A 14352-nucleotide genomic window follows, 5' to 3' on the forward strand; every position below is an offset into this window, starting at 1 on the left:
GTATCAGAGCATTTTATTTACATTCATATATTAAATATTTAATATGCTGCATTTATGAATCAAATACATTTATCTATACATAAGTATAAATTTCTGTGTGTATGTGTGTTTATGAAATGTAAACAGGCGCAGGAGTGGCTGTGTGGTAAGTAGTTTGCTTACCAACCATATGGTTCTGGGTTTATTCCCACTGCGTGGCACCTTGGGCAAGTGTCTTCTACTATAGCCTCGGGCCGACCAAAGCCTTGTGAGTGGATTTGGTAGACGGAAACTGAAAGAAGCCCGTCGTATATATATATATATATATATATATGCGTGTGTGTGTTTGTGTGTCTGTGTTTGTCCCCCTAGCATTGCTTGACAACCGATGCTGGTGTGTTTTTGTCCCCGTTACTTAGCAGTTCGGCAAAAGAGACCGATAGAATAAGTACTGGGCTTACAAAAGAATAAGTCCCGGGGTCGAGTTGCTCGACTAAAGGTGGTGCTCCAGCATGGCCGCAGTCAAATGACTGAAACAAGTAAAAGAGTAAAAAGAGAGAGAGAGATAAAATAATTTGTCCACAAAATAAAATGCCAGTATGAAATGACAACTGAACACGAACAGGTGAATGACAATTAGATGAATTACCAGAGTACTGTTGTTGCTTAATTGTCATTCCCACCCCTCTTGCATTTTACACAGAGAAGCATCAACACATAATTGCTATCACACATGAACTCATGATTTTATAATGATTTCTAGCATATTTGGTAATACGTCTCATGATACTCAATACTCTGTCATGCATTCAGTCATGTATTAACAATTTAGAAGAAGGAAGTGTTTCGGGGAAATGGTGTTACTATGATGTATGTTTACAGCCATGATCTGAATTGTCAAACAGGATCAGCATCATCATCAGCATCATCATTTAACGTCCATGTTCTGTACTAGAATGGGTAGGACGGTACCACAAGAGCCAGCCAGGCCAAAGCCTGCACTGGACTTCTGTGACTGTTTTGGCAGGTTTTTTACAGCTGGATACCCTTCCTAACACCATCCACTCAGCAGAGTAGACTTAGTGCTTTTTACAAGATATATATATATTTTATACATACATATAGATATATATATATACACACATATATGTGGAGGTGCAATGGCCCAGTGGTTAGGGCAGTGGGCTTGCAGTCGTAGGATCGCGGTTTCTATTTTTGCTGTTTATATCACCAAACTTGATACTCATAAATGTAAATTAATCTTAACCGACTTAGGTTAGTTGTTACTCTAGGATGTTTTTCCTTTGTAATATTATTTTCAAAATATTTTCATTTATATCATATAGAATTGAAAATTATTCCTCATGTATAAATACAGGTGATCTTAGAGGGTAATCCATTATTGTTGTAGCAAGTTTGACTTAGTTTATTTTGGTAGCTGTGGAAGACATTTTTTGATCCACCCATGTCATTGGGGTGTTTTTAATACAATTAGAAATATTTTTCCAGCTGTTATAGTTGTTGTTCTTGTTGTTGTTGTTTTTCTTGTTGTTTTTCTTGTTGTTGCTGTTCGTTTTTGTGTTAGTCCTGTTATTGCTGTAGATTGTTAAATTATTAGTGTTAATTTTGTGTTGTTTGAGATGAAGGTGTATGATTGTATCAAATTGTTTATGTAATTTTTCTTTGACTATTTTTGCATTGTTATTGGAAAGGGCTACTTATTACTGAGAGATTTGACTGCACTTTCTAGAAAAAGGAGTGAACTTGTAGGGGTCTGTTTATGAGAGAAAACAACAAAAGTATTCTTATAAGCATTTTTTTTTTATAGGTTCAAATTCCAGAATACTTAAGAACAACAATAACAGAAAAATAAATCCAAATGGCACCAAAAATATTCCAAATAAGAAAGAAGCTGGCTGTATTGCACTATCAGCTTGGACATTGGTCAGTCATGAGCTCTGGAACTCATAAGGCCAGAGATCATGACATTCCACCCTGAATAGGACACCAGTCCATTGCAAGGTTAACTTCCCAGCTGTTGCTGAAACCCATTTGCATACTTAGTGCCCTGGAGCTACATAAAATGAAACTTTTTACTCAAAGACATGATGCACTGCTTGATTCAGGGATAGAAACTATGATATTACAATTCTGAGCACAATGCCCGAGCCACTAAGCCATGCATCTTTTCAATTTCTGAAAGGAAACCAAAACATTCTCCTACTGTTGTCAGTAATCAGCTAAAGTTTGACAAAGAGAAAGTGAAAGTGACGTATTAAATGACAATGGTAGCCCTTTAAGTGAATAAAACTGTAGAACCTGAACAATCTTGCATGTAAACGAGAAAGTACAATGAATCTTTTATACCATATGAATTCTGTTTTTATTTTTTGGGTTTGAAGATAACAATTCAGTCAGTTAAATTTATAATGAGTAGTGGGCAAATGAGTGTTTTGGTGAAGAGAAAGAGAGTCGCAGAGAAAAAAAAAAATGTCATATTTCATTTAAATACCATAAATAAAAATCAAAGTAATTAAACAAATAATATTTCAAATCAATTATTAACTGAGAAAACATGAGTTGTAACACAATGACAAGATAAATTTATAAAATGCCAATGCACATATGTGACAAAAATCATGTTTTATTCAATATCTTAAGTAAAATAACAAAAGGAAAATAATATTGAATCACTCATCTGCTGAAGTATTCTTGTAACTTCTTTATTTCTTTGTGTCTTTTTCTTTGGATTCCAAGCATGAAGCCTTCTAAATCTAAAATCTAAAAGACATAATAATACCAGCCATGCTTCTTCTGCAAGCAAAACCTTTTCTAATACTTTTTTGGAAAAAATTACAGAAGTCTTTGAAAATATAAAAACAGCTTTCTGGAAAACATGCAGTGGTTCAAGAAAATACTTAAGAGCATCATACAAAGCCACATATTTAATTATGAAAGCCAAGGCACGTAAAAAGCACCCACTACACTCACGGAGTGGTTGGCGTTAGGAAGGGCATCCAGCTGTAGAAACATTGCCAAATTAGACTGGAGCCTGGTGCAGCCTTCTGGCTTCCCAGATCCCCGGTCGAACCGTCCAACCCATGCTAGCATGGAGAACGGACGTTAAACGACGATGATGATGATGAAGGAACTCTACACAATTGGTAAAAGATTTGTGCTGCCAATGGCAGGTATATTATAGAAATTATTCCTGGAAATACCTATATAAACAAATAAGAAAAAGTCCACTCTCAAATGATATGCTATGTGAAAGGATTGCAATAATCAATTTGCCAAATCTATTGAAGGAATTTTAAAATGTACTTAATTGTAATCTAGTTGGACTAAATCACTGGCATTTGATAATACAGCCCAACAATTCTTATAGTATTTGCTTATGTGGATCTTAATTTTTAGCTTTAACCCTTTCGTAACTCTATTTATTTTGTGATGCTCTGTGTTTCTTTCAGTTACTTTAAATATAACAAAAAATTTATTAAAATAACTTGGTTATCATTAAGCTATTGTTAGGAACATAAATTGTGACCAAGGTTTGGTGGAAGATTTTAATTCAAAACTTATGAAAACAAGACATTTGTACTCAGAGCCAGAGGTGGTTTCAGTCAGGTTGGTAATGAAAGGGTTAAAAATATCATGGTTACTTTAACTCTTTTGTTACCATATTTCTGTTGAGATGTTCTGTGTTTCTTTCAATTATTTTAAATATAACAAAAAATTTATTAAAATTACTTGGTTATCATTAAGCTATTGTTAGGAACATAAATTGTGACCAAGGTTTGGTGGAAGATTTTAATTCAAAACTTATGAAAACAAGACGTTTGTACTCAGAGCCAGAGGTGGTTTCAGTCAGGTTGGTAATGAAAGGGTTAAAAATATCATGGTTACTTTAACTCTTTTGTAACTGTATTTATTTTCAGATGCTCTGTGTTTCTTTCAATTACTTTAAATATAACAAAGAATTTAGTACAATAACTGAGTTACCATTAAGCTAGTGATAGGAACATAAATTGTGACTAAGGTTTGGTGGAAGATTTTAATTCAAAACTTATGAAAACAAGACGTTTGTAGTCAGAGCCAGAGCCAGTTTCTGCCAGGTTGGTAACAAAAGGGTTAATGGTAAGAAATAGAGCTCAGCTGTTAGGAATATAGAAATTCCTTTAAGAACATCAGTGACAAATATCAGGTTACCATTTGATGTATTGTAAAGAAATAAAACAAACACATCCATCCCAAAGAAGCTATTCATATAATATAGTTTTTGTTGTTTGTACAGTTTTGTGTGGTATTGCTTTGACATTGTTTTATGCATATTCTGAGTTTTAGATTTTAGCATTTTTCTTTCAAATATGACCACATATGTATTATTTTCTTTTACTACCTATTGAATATTATACCACTAACAATCACAAGAGAATCTGTCAGGTAGTAAGGAGGAAAATGTTTAAGGGACAATTAGGATGGTCTTTCTTTGCACAATTCAGTCCAAATTTTCATGGCAAATGTTATGAGAAATTAACACATTAATAATTCTATCTGTCTGTTCTTACTGGATGTAATTCAAATTCCAGGTGAAAGGACTATGCATAAGTTTGATGTAGAACCAGTGAAAATGTTACTAGGAACTTAATGAGGACAATAAAGTGGGTTTTGGGGGAAATGTTCTTAATGGTTATAGAAAACAAAGAACTGGTTTAGAAAAATTAAAACACATTTCACTCAATGTATTGGCAACTTGTAATTGCTTTATATATTTTTTTTAAATAAACATTTTGACTAAGCTGAATGCAATTAACAATTTAAAAAATAGAGTACATTATAAACATGAGAAAGAAACTTCTTAGATATAATAAATAAATAAATAAATATGAATAAGAAAATGTGTCTTTTGTAGAAAGGTAAGCAATTGATAAGATTTTTTTCTTTTCTTTCTTTATTCTGAAGAATATTTGAAGTCTTATATAGTTAATGTGCCACTGATGATGAGAATATGATTAGAATCTCTTAGAATCTCTTCTATACTTGTAAGAATGTTAAAGTAACAAATTGATTTTCATTCTTAGTTGGATTTTGGTATTTTATGATTGATAAGAACTAAATTGAATTAGAAACCATATAGTTGTATAAGTCTGCAACAATGTAACAAAACAATTTACTTGATTCAGTTGGATTTTGGTATTTTATGATTGATAAGAACTAAATTAGATGAATCTCCTCTTACATTTCAGGTTTTTCTGTTGTTTTTTTTTCCTATTATTTGATGCATTATTTTCAAAAAACAAACTGTCAGAAAACATAATAGAACATTGAGCTTCAATTAGATACTAAATATCAATGTTTGAGCCACCTTTGTACAATGATTCCACTACAAACCATTTTCTCCTATGATGTTATTTTATATCATGTGTTAATCATTTCATATCATGAAGACGTATTTAGAGTTTAACTTCATTGTATTACGCAGAGCAATTAGACTGCTTTATATCAAGCCTGCTTAAATAATGCCACGGTTTGATTGTTTGTATTTAAATGAATTTTTACTGTATTTTCTGGCATACAAGTTGACAGAGTAGACAGGGTAAATGTAGCTTAAACATTCAAGCACCATCACTATCTTTCCATATTCCGCTGTATTTCAAATGGAATTTTTGATCCTTCAAAGTTGTCTTGCTATACAAGTTGACCGACCCCTTTTGATCTGAAAAATTTGATTTGTATGCTGGAACATATGGTAGTTGTAATCATATTAAACTTTCTGGTTTATTATTATTATTAATGTGAAGTATATTTGCCATCTAAATATGGCTAACCACTAAGGGTGGATATTACTGTAGCTTGTAGCCCCAGGGGAACATCTTCTCCAGCTGGCTATTGACACACTTTCTGTGCCCTATTGGTATTTGCAAAGGGAAGCCATCCTCCCCCATCATCGGCCTGAGGTGATATGCATGGACACGGGTTTCTGGGTATTTACCCATCATCAGTGCACAACAATCACCGGTCTTTGATGCGAAGGGGTCCCAATGCAAATACATATATCCTTTAGCCAGCTGGAGAAGATGTTCTCCTGGGGCTACAAGCTACAGTAGCATCCACCCTTAGTGGTTAGCCACATTTAGATGGCAAATATACTTCACATTGTCGTACAGTTACTGTTTATACCTCGTTCAGAGATTTATTATTGATTATTATTAATATTATATGTCATTGTATCTTTGCAGCTCCTAAAATATAAGGCTGAAAGAAAGTTGTCAAATCACCGATTGGCCGAGGAAAATGAGGAAATTAGGAAAATCAAGAAGGTATAATTTGAAAGCTTCATTGCTGCATTACTTTCTTCTTAAATGTCAAATATTTTGCCAAAACTCTCTCAATTACTTTCAAGAGATGGTTATTCAGTTTAACATACTTATATCATTTCCCTCCTATCTCCTTTGCCCTTCTTCTATTTTGCAATGATATTGCTATTGAAAAGCCCTTCTGGAATAAGTTACTGATAAATTCAAGTCATCAAGATTGGAATTTTACATGGTGATACAAATGGCTAAAAATAGCAACAAAAAAATTACCTTTAGATTACATCTCACCTTCTTTAAAAATAAAAAAAACACACTGAGTAATATAGTCCTTGATATACAAAATGGTAAAAGGGGGGGCTGGAATGCTTTTAATCATAAGTCTGCTTGATCAGTGGTAGCCTGGGTCTTACCAGCAGCAACCTGATGACTGAAGAATGCACAGAGTTATGTGACTTGATGCTTTCAGTATCTCCATAACAATCTTTGATGGCCCTGTTGTTTTTCTAGATTTCTTTCCACTATTTGCTTTACTAACCAGACTGAAAGTAACCTTTATATATATATATACATATATATATATCACTTGATCACTTGACCGACCAGACCATCAGATGTTGTTACACATCGCTGGTCACAATGCGTTCGCATTGTTTTAGCCTTCGAATGACGCCATCCCGCTGGCTAAGCGAGCAGGCCAACAGAAGAAAGAGTGAGAGAAAGTTGTGGCGAAAGAGTACAGCAGGGATCACCACCATCCCCTGCATGGAGCTTTTAGGTGTTTTCGCTCAATAAACACTCACAATGCCCGGTCTGGGAATCGAAACCGCGATCCTACGACCGCGAGTCCACTGCCCTAACCATTGGGCCATTGTGCCTTATATATATATATATATATATACATCAATAAGAAAATGGAGGGGATCAAGTGGTGTTCATCATCTTTTAGACATTATATTATGTCTATTTATTTTTTTAAAAGACTATTGCAACAATATACATACATGTATAACATATTATACTTTACATATATAATATATAAAATATAAAATATAAAATACCATGGATTCACAACCTCTAGCTCTCTTGGAATTATATGTGTGTATGTGTGTGTATGTGTGTGTGTGTGTGTGTGTGTGTGTGTGTGTGTGTTTGTGTGTGTGTTACATTATTAGACATTGTGTTTTCAAATCATGCCTAATATAATGATTTGATGATTGCTATTTTAATTTTTAGGCTTAATTGAAACAGCTGTAAGAGAATCTGTTGCAGATAACAATTTTTAATTAAATGCTACATCTCCATTTTCTTAATTTTCTTTTGAATGATTATGAAACATGATTTATATTTAAACCTATTATTTTATGAATATTATTATTCACAACAAATATTAGGTAATGAACCAGTAATTCATTGGATATTACTATCCCTTAATGACGCTAATTTAGCCTCTAATTGAATTTATATGTATACACACACACATACACATGCATGCGCATACACACACACACACACGCGCACATGCACATACACACACAAAGGGCTGTTTTCAGTTTCCAGCCACCAAAATCCATTCACATGTCTTCATTCAGTTCAATCTATACATATAAATCTGAAGTTGTCTGTGTGTGGCAGGTTTGGTAGCCTTCAACTAACACTATCCTCTCCGAGACCCTGCGGCGCTAGTTGACCAAAATTGAGAGTATGATAGAAGAAGGCTTGCTCTTCATTCTGTAGAAGATAAAATTCAAATCGGACCATGTTAAGATCAAAAATTATTTACATCAAAAAAGTGCTTTTTTTCTATGAAGATCCTTATTTTTTACAATTTTTTTACTGCTGTGTCGCCATTTTCCGGTGCATTTCAACCAGAAAAATGTTCACTTAAAGAGAATAACAAGCTATATAATGCAAAATTTTTACTTTTCAAAAACGATTGAAACTATGTCAAAACTTTGTTAACGCGACATCAAAGTATGCTGTTTAAAGCGCAACTAAAAAACAAACCCGAGCAACACTGGGCTATACTGCTAGTTCTATAATAAAACACAACTGCTGAATTTACTGTATAGTGGGACTGAACTTGAAACCACATGCTTCGAAAGCAAACTTTTTGGCTTCACACAGCTATGCCTGCACCAAATATGAGGTTTCTATGTAGTCACTTAATGTGCTAAAAATAACAACCCAATTTCACTGAAAGTATACCAAACCATCTTTAAAAGGAAAGAACATATTTCATAACATAGTTTTAGATATTTTCTTTGGAATTACCATATCAGAAATTATCTTTCCATACTATCTCTTATACTATACTCTTTACTCTTTTACTTGTTTCAGTCATTTGACTGCAGCCATGCTGGAGCACCGCCTTCAATTGAGCAACTCGACCCCGGGACTTATTCTTTTGTAAGCCCAGTACTTATTCTATCGGTCTCTTTTGCCGAACCGCTAAGTAACGGGGATATAAACACACCAGCATCAGTTGTCAAGCAATTCTAGGGGGACAAACACAGACACACAAACAGACACATGCATATTTATATACATATATACGACAGGCTTCTTTCAATTTCCGTCTACCAAATCCACTCACAAGGCTTTGGTCGGCCCGAGGCTATAGTAGAAGACACTTGCACAAGGTGCCACGCAGTGGGACTGAACCCGGAACCATGTGGTTGGTAAACTAGCTCCTTACAACACAGCCACTCCTGCGCCTATATATATATATATATATATATATATATATATATATATATATATATATTCACACACACACACACATAAAGGTTACTTTCAGTCTGGTTAGTAAAGCAAATAGTGGTAAGAAAAACAACAAGGCCACCAGAGATTGTTCTACTTGATGAAGGTTGATCTGAGCTAAACAGCCTTAGCAAGCACAATAGATAAGATTTCCTTATGATCTGATACCTATTTTACAACAGTTTACCTACTTTAGGCAAACTGAGGCTGTATGAAATAAAGTATTATGCTCAGAAGCACAATAAGAAAAACTAAGTATGTGGGAGATTTTAAACTCATGACAAATGAAGCAGTGTGCTAATACCTCAGCCAACCTGATTCCACGTAGCTTTCTTATAAATATTACTGAAGTCTTTGAGAGAATCAGATGCTTTCATTTCTTCTTTTTCCTTTTTTTTATTATTGTTTTTCCTTTGTCTATTAGATATTAAATATGTCTAATTTGATTTTCACCCCTTTGGAAGTCAAAAGAATTGTTTCTTTCATCAGTTGTTTCTTGAAAAATTGATGGAAAACTCTTTAGAACGGTAATCTACAAACTGAACCTAAATGATTGGTTGCCAGCAAGTCTAAGATTCAGGCTGACTTGAAATAATGCTTTTACTTTTTTTTATTTTTTTATATATATATATATATAATACTATTTTGTCTGCTGGTTTTCTTTGGTGAAACCATTAGCCAGAAAAAAAATTTAAATAAGTTTCTTTTTATTTATTTATTTATTTATTTATATATTGTAAGATACACTCGTACGATAACATATAAAGTAATGGCAAAGAAAATCAGCCAAAGATTGAATCTATATAAGAGATAATACAAAATATAAGCTTTACTTTCATAGTATGAAAATACTTATTGGGTTATGAATGAATGAAAGAATGAATGAATGATGCTAGCACATTTCTTCGTTTCCTTTTTTTTCTTTTTCTTTTTTTTTTTTTTGGTCTAAAATGAGGAGTTGGTGTGTAAAAATAAGTAGCGAATAAAGTGAAGCTTGGTTCAAACACTGGATGTTGTAACATGCCCTTAAGTATATGAAGAGATAATTTACTGAAGCAAAAGAATAAATGAGAGATATATCCTTTTAAATGAGGTTTCACGTCTCTTTGAGACTGAATGCATCAGTAAAGATAATCAAAAAAGCTTCCCGTAATAATCTTATTACACTTACATTTTCCAATTCAAATAGTTTTTCGTTTTGCTTTGTTTTTTTATTTCATTTTATTTTATTTTATTTTATTTTATTTTATTTTATTTTATTTTATTTTATTTTATTATTTATTTATTTATTTATTAGTTTTTATACAAGCTGTCATTAACAGTTTATAAGTTCTAATGCTAGAAAAAAAAAATGCCTGATGTAACCAGGTGGTGCTATTGACCAGTTGGTGCTATTAAGTTAGACATGGCCTGGGCCAATAATGGCCGAAACCTATCAAAGTATCAAAGTAACCAGTAACCAACATCACTACCACCACCACCACCATCATCATCATTATCACCATTTAAAATCCATCTTCCAAACTGGCTTGGATTGGCCAGTTCAAGCAGAAACTAATGAGTTAAAAGACTGCTTCCGTGCTCCAGTGTTTACTTTGGTATGGCTTTTATGACTGGATGTTCTTCGTAATGCCAACCACTTTACAGAGCATAGTGGGTGTTTTATTGCCTGACACCAGTGTGGTGTGTGTGCGATTTGAATATAAAAGCACCTACCTTCTCTTCCTCGTGATGGAGACCCTTCAGTGGTAACTAATCCTTCGACACAGCCCCGACCCGAACACTAAAGATAGCAGCTGCTGCACCCAAACCTTAGCGATGTCTTCACACGTCTTGACACCTCGACGACCCACGTTGGAAAGGCCGAATTCACCGCTGCCTGTGCGCGCCTGCCGGCTTCCCCCTTCCGCTCAGCCCCAACTTCCGGTCAACTCACCCAGCTGCTGACGTCATCCCACAACCAGCCCTAGTGAATATAGCCTTGCAAGGCTAGGGACATAATGTAAACCCTATAACCGAGATGAAATAGAAGACAGAATGTGCAATGGTTCTAGGGGGTGGGTGATGGAGGATAAGATGACAGAAACAGATTTATAAGTACGTTAACATCAACATCAAAATGAAAATCAAATGGAAATTGTAGTTAAGATACTCGTGCCAGTGACACGTTAAAAGCACTGTCCAAACGTGGCAGATGCCAGCGCCACCTAACTGGCGTCTGTGTCGGTGACACGTAAAAGCACCAACTGATCATGGCCATTTGCCAGCCTCCTCTGGCATATGAAAAGCACCCACTACACTCATGGAGTCGTTGGTGTTAGGAAGGGCATCCAGCTGTAGAAACATTGCCAGATCAGACTGGAGCCTGGTGCAGCCTCCTGGCTTCCCAGACCCCAGTTGAACCGTCCAACCCATGCTAGCATGGAAAACAGACGTTAACCAATGATGTTGATGATGATGATGATTTGTAGGGAAGGCAGTAACTGAAGAGTAGAGTAGTCAACCATTAGAGGTCAATAAATATGGCAGGGAAAGAGGAACAAGAAGGGATTATTAACCAGGAGTGGATGTGTGGTAAGTAGCTTGCTTACCAACCACATGATTCTGGGTTCAGTCCCATCACATGGCATCTTGGGCAAGTGTCTTCTACTCTAGCTTCGGGCCGACCAATGCCTTGTGAGTGGATTTGGTAGACGGAAACTGAAAGAAGCCTGTCGGATATATGTATATATATATATGTATGTGTGTGTATGTTTGTATGCTGGTGTGTTTATGTCCCCCGTCACTTAGCGGTTCGGCAAAAAGAGACCGATAGAATAAGTACTGGGCTTACAAAGAATAAGTCCCGGGGTCGATTTGCTTGACTAAAAGGCGGTGCTCCAGCATGGCCGCAGTCAAATGACTGAAACAAGTAAAAGAGAGTAAAAGAGAGGGGTTACTGAGAAAAAGAGAAAACAGTGAAAAGGCGATAAAGGTTGATTTAAGTAGGGTGGGGTACAGGGAATTCCAGAGCTACCCTATATTATAAGGGTGAGTATGGATAGAAGGTCTGAATGGAAATGGACAGGAAGGGAGCCATAGCAAAACTAAAGAGCTTTTTTTAAACCCTGTGTTGTTCTCTGCTCTGGTCAATTACTAAACATTTAGCATGTATTGAATGCTTTTTGTGGCACCAGCATTATCGGAGGTACCTTGTACGTTTGCAAAGTGAAAGAAAGTACCCCGAATTGAAAAGAAGCAGATTTATTGTGAGATGATGGCAACTGTAAGAATAACATGATTTAAGAAGTTACCTTCTCAAGGGCTGGTTACCTGGTTTTCCATGGTATATAAATTCACCACCTGGACAGAATGCCAGTCCACTACAGGATAACTAATTTTTGCCAGCTGAGTGGACTGGAGCAATGTGAAATGAAGTGTTTTGCTCAAGAATACAATGCGTTACCCGGTCCAGAGATTGAAACCTCAATCTTGTGATCATGAGTCCAACACCTTAACCATTAAACCATGCACCTCCACGAGCAATAGATTAGGGTGAAGAAGAATCTGGAGATAATTTTTTTGAAGAAAGATAAGTGTGAGGGCTGTGAAGGGCTGGCCAAAGGATGAGGAAGAAGATGAGAAGAGGTGTTGAGGTAGCAAGGAGGAGAGAAGCTGTGGGGAGAACGGGCAATGAGAGAAAATGGTGTAAAAAGTAAGGAAGCAGTGAGGGAGTATTGTGAGAGCAGTGAACAAAACAAACATGATGCATCATCTTCATCATGATCGCCCTCATCATTTTACATCAGCTTTCAATGCTGGCATAAGTAGGATGATTCAACAAGATTCAACAGTTCAGTAGACAATCTCTTTCTCCAGCATTTCATTTTTGATGTAGTTTCTATGGTTGGATACCCTACTTTGTACTAATCAAAATCAAATTCGATGACAGGCATCCGTGCTTGTGGAATGCTAAGAGTACCACCTGTGTCATCTCTTGTGAAAGGTAAGAGAGTCCAGTTTGCTGGACATTGTTGTAGAGCTGTAAAAGAGGTAATTTCTACTCTTCTCCTCTGGAAGCCATCTACTCGCAATACCAGAGGGCACACACTCTCCTACCCTGATGTAATCTCCAGGGATACAGGCATCCAGCAACAGGACCTCCGTAATGCCATGATGGACCGTGGAGTCTGGCGTAGCATGGTAAATTCCATTGTCTCGACCACGGTCAAACAATGATGATGAAGAGTACCATACAAGCATGATCGTTGCCAAAGCAACAAGTTGGCCTCTGTGCCGGTGGCATGTAAAAAACAATTGAAGCATGATCGTTACCAGTGTCGCCTTACTGGCACTTGTGCTGGTGGCATGTAAAAAAATATTCGAGCGAGGTCGTTGCCAGTGCCACTGGATTGGCTCCTGTGCAGGTGAAACATAAAAGGCACCATTTGAACATGGCCATTGCCAGTACCGCCTGATTGGCCCTCGTGCTAGTGGCACATAAAAGCACCCACTACACTCTCGGAGCGGTTGGTGTTAGGAAGGGCATCCAGCTGCAGAAATTCTGCCAGATCAGATTGGAGTCTGGTGCAGCCATCTGGTTTGCCAAACCTCAGTCAAATCATCCAACCCATGCTAGCATGGAAAACGGGCGTTAAACGATAATGATGATGATGATTAGGCTCGTTTTTCATGGCACCAGCACCATAGAGGTTGCCTTTCCATCAGCAAAACTAAAGAGCTTTTTTTAAACCCTATGTTGTTCTCTGCTCTGGTCAATTACCAAACATTTAGCATGTATTGAATGCTTTTTGTGGCACCAGCATTATCAGAGGTACCTTGTACCTTTGTAAAGTGAAAGAAAGTACCCCGAATTGAAAAGAAGCAGATTTATCGTGAGATGATGGCAACTGTAAGAATAACAGAAGGAATAAGGTTGAGGTAAGGGAGACAGAGATGGAGGAGAGGGACAAGGAAGAGATAGACAAGGAGGAGACAGAGAAGGAAGGGGAAAATATCGAGTGTTAGTGTGAGAGATAGAGGACACATTGTGGTATGCTCATATTTCTTTACTATTTCTTTACTTGTTTCAGTCATTTGACTGCGGCCATGCTGGAGCACCGCCTTTAGTCGAGCAACTCAACCCTGGGACTTATTCTTTGTAAGCCCAGTACTTATTCTATCGGTCTCTTTTGCCGAACCGCTAAGTGATGGGGACATAAACACACCAGCATTGGTTGTCAAGCAATGCTAGGGGGACAAACACAGACACACAAACACACACACATGCAGATATATATATACACATATATACGAC

The 14352-nt window shown here is 36.3% G+C and overlaps 1 protein-coding gene across 6 annotated transcripts in view; it reads left to right on the forward strand.

Moving 5' to 3' along the window:
- LOC115223847 (ras-specific guanine nucleotide-releasing factor 2) overlaps positions 1-14352 on the forward strand; it is a 670879-nt gene that overhangs the window by 437009 nt on the left and 219518 nt on the right. For all 6 annotated transcript variants that reach the window (XR_003882837.2, XM_029794538.2, XM_029794547.2 and 3 more), the window contains one exon: positions 6219-6299. Coding sequence is in view for 5 of the 6 variants with exons in the window: in XM_029794538.2 (XP_029650398.1) it covers positions 6219-6299 (81 nt within the window). In the remaining variant the exon portion in view is untranslated. The remainder of the gene's footprint in view (positions 1-6218; positions 6300-14352) is intronic.

Source organism: Octopus sinensis, linkage group LG2 (genome assembly GCF_006345805.1).
Source record: "Octopus sinensis linkage group LG2, ASM634580v1, whole genome shotgun sequence".
Taxonomy (NCBI): domain Eukaryota; kingdom Metazoa; phylum Mollusca; class Cephalopoda; order Octopoda; family Octopodidae; genus Octopus; species Octopus sinensis.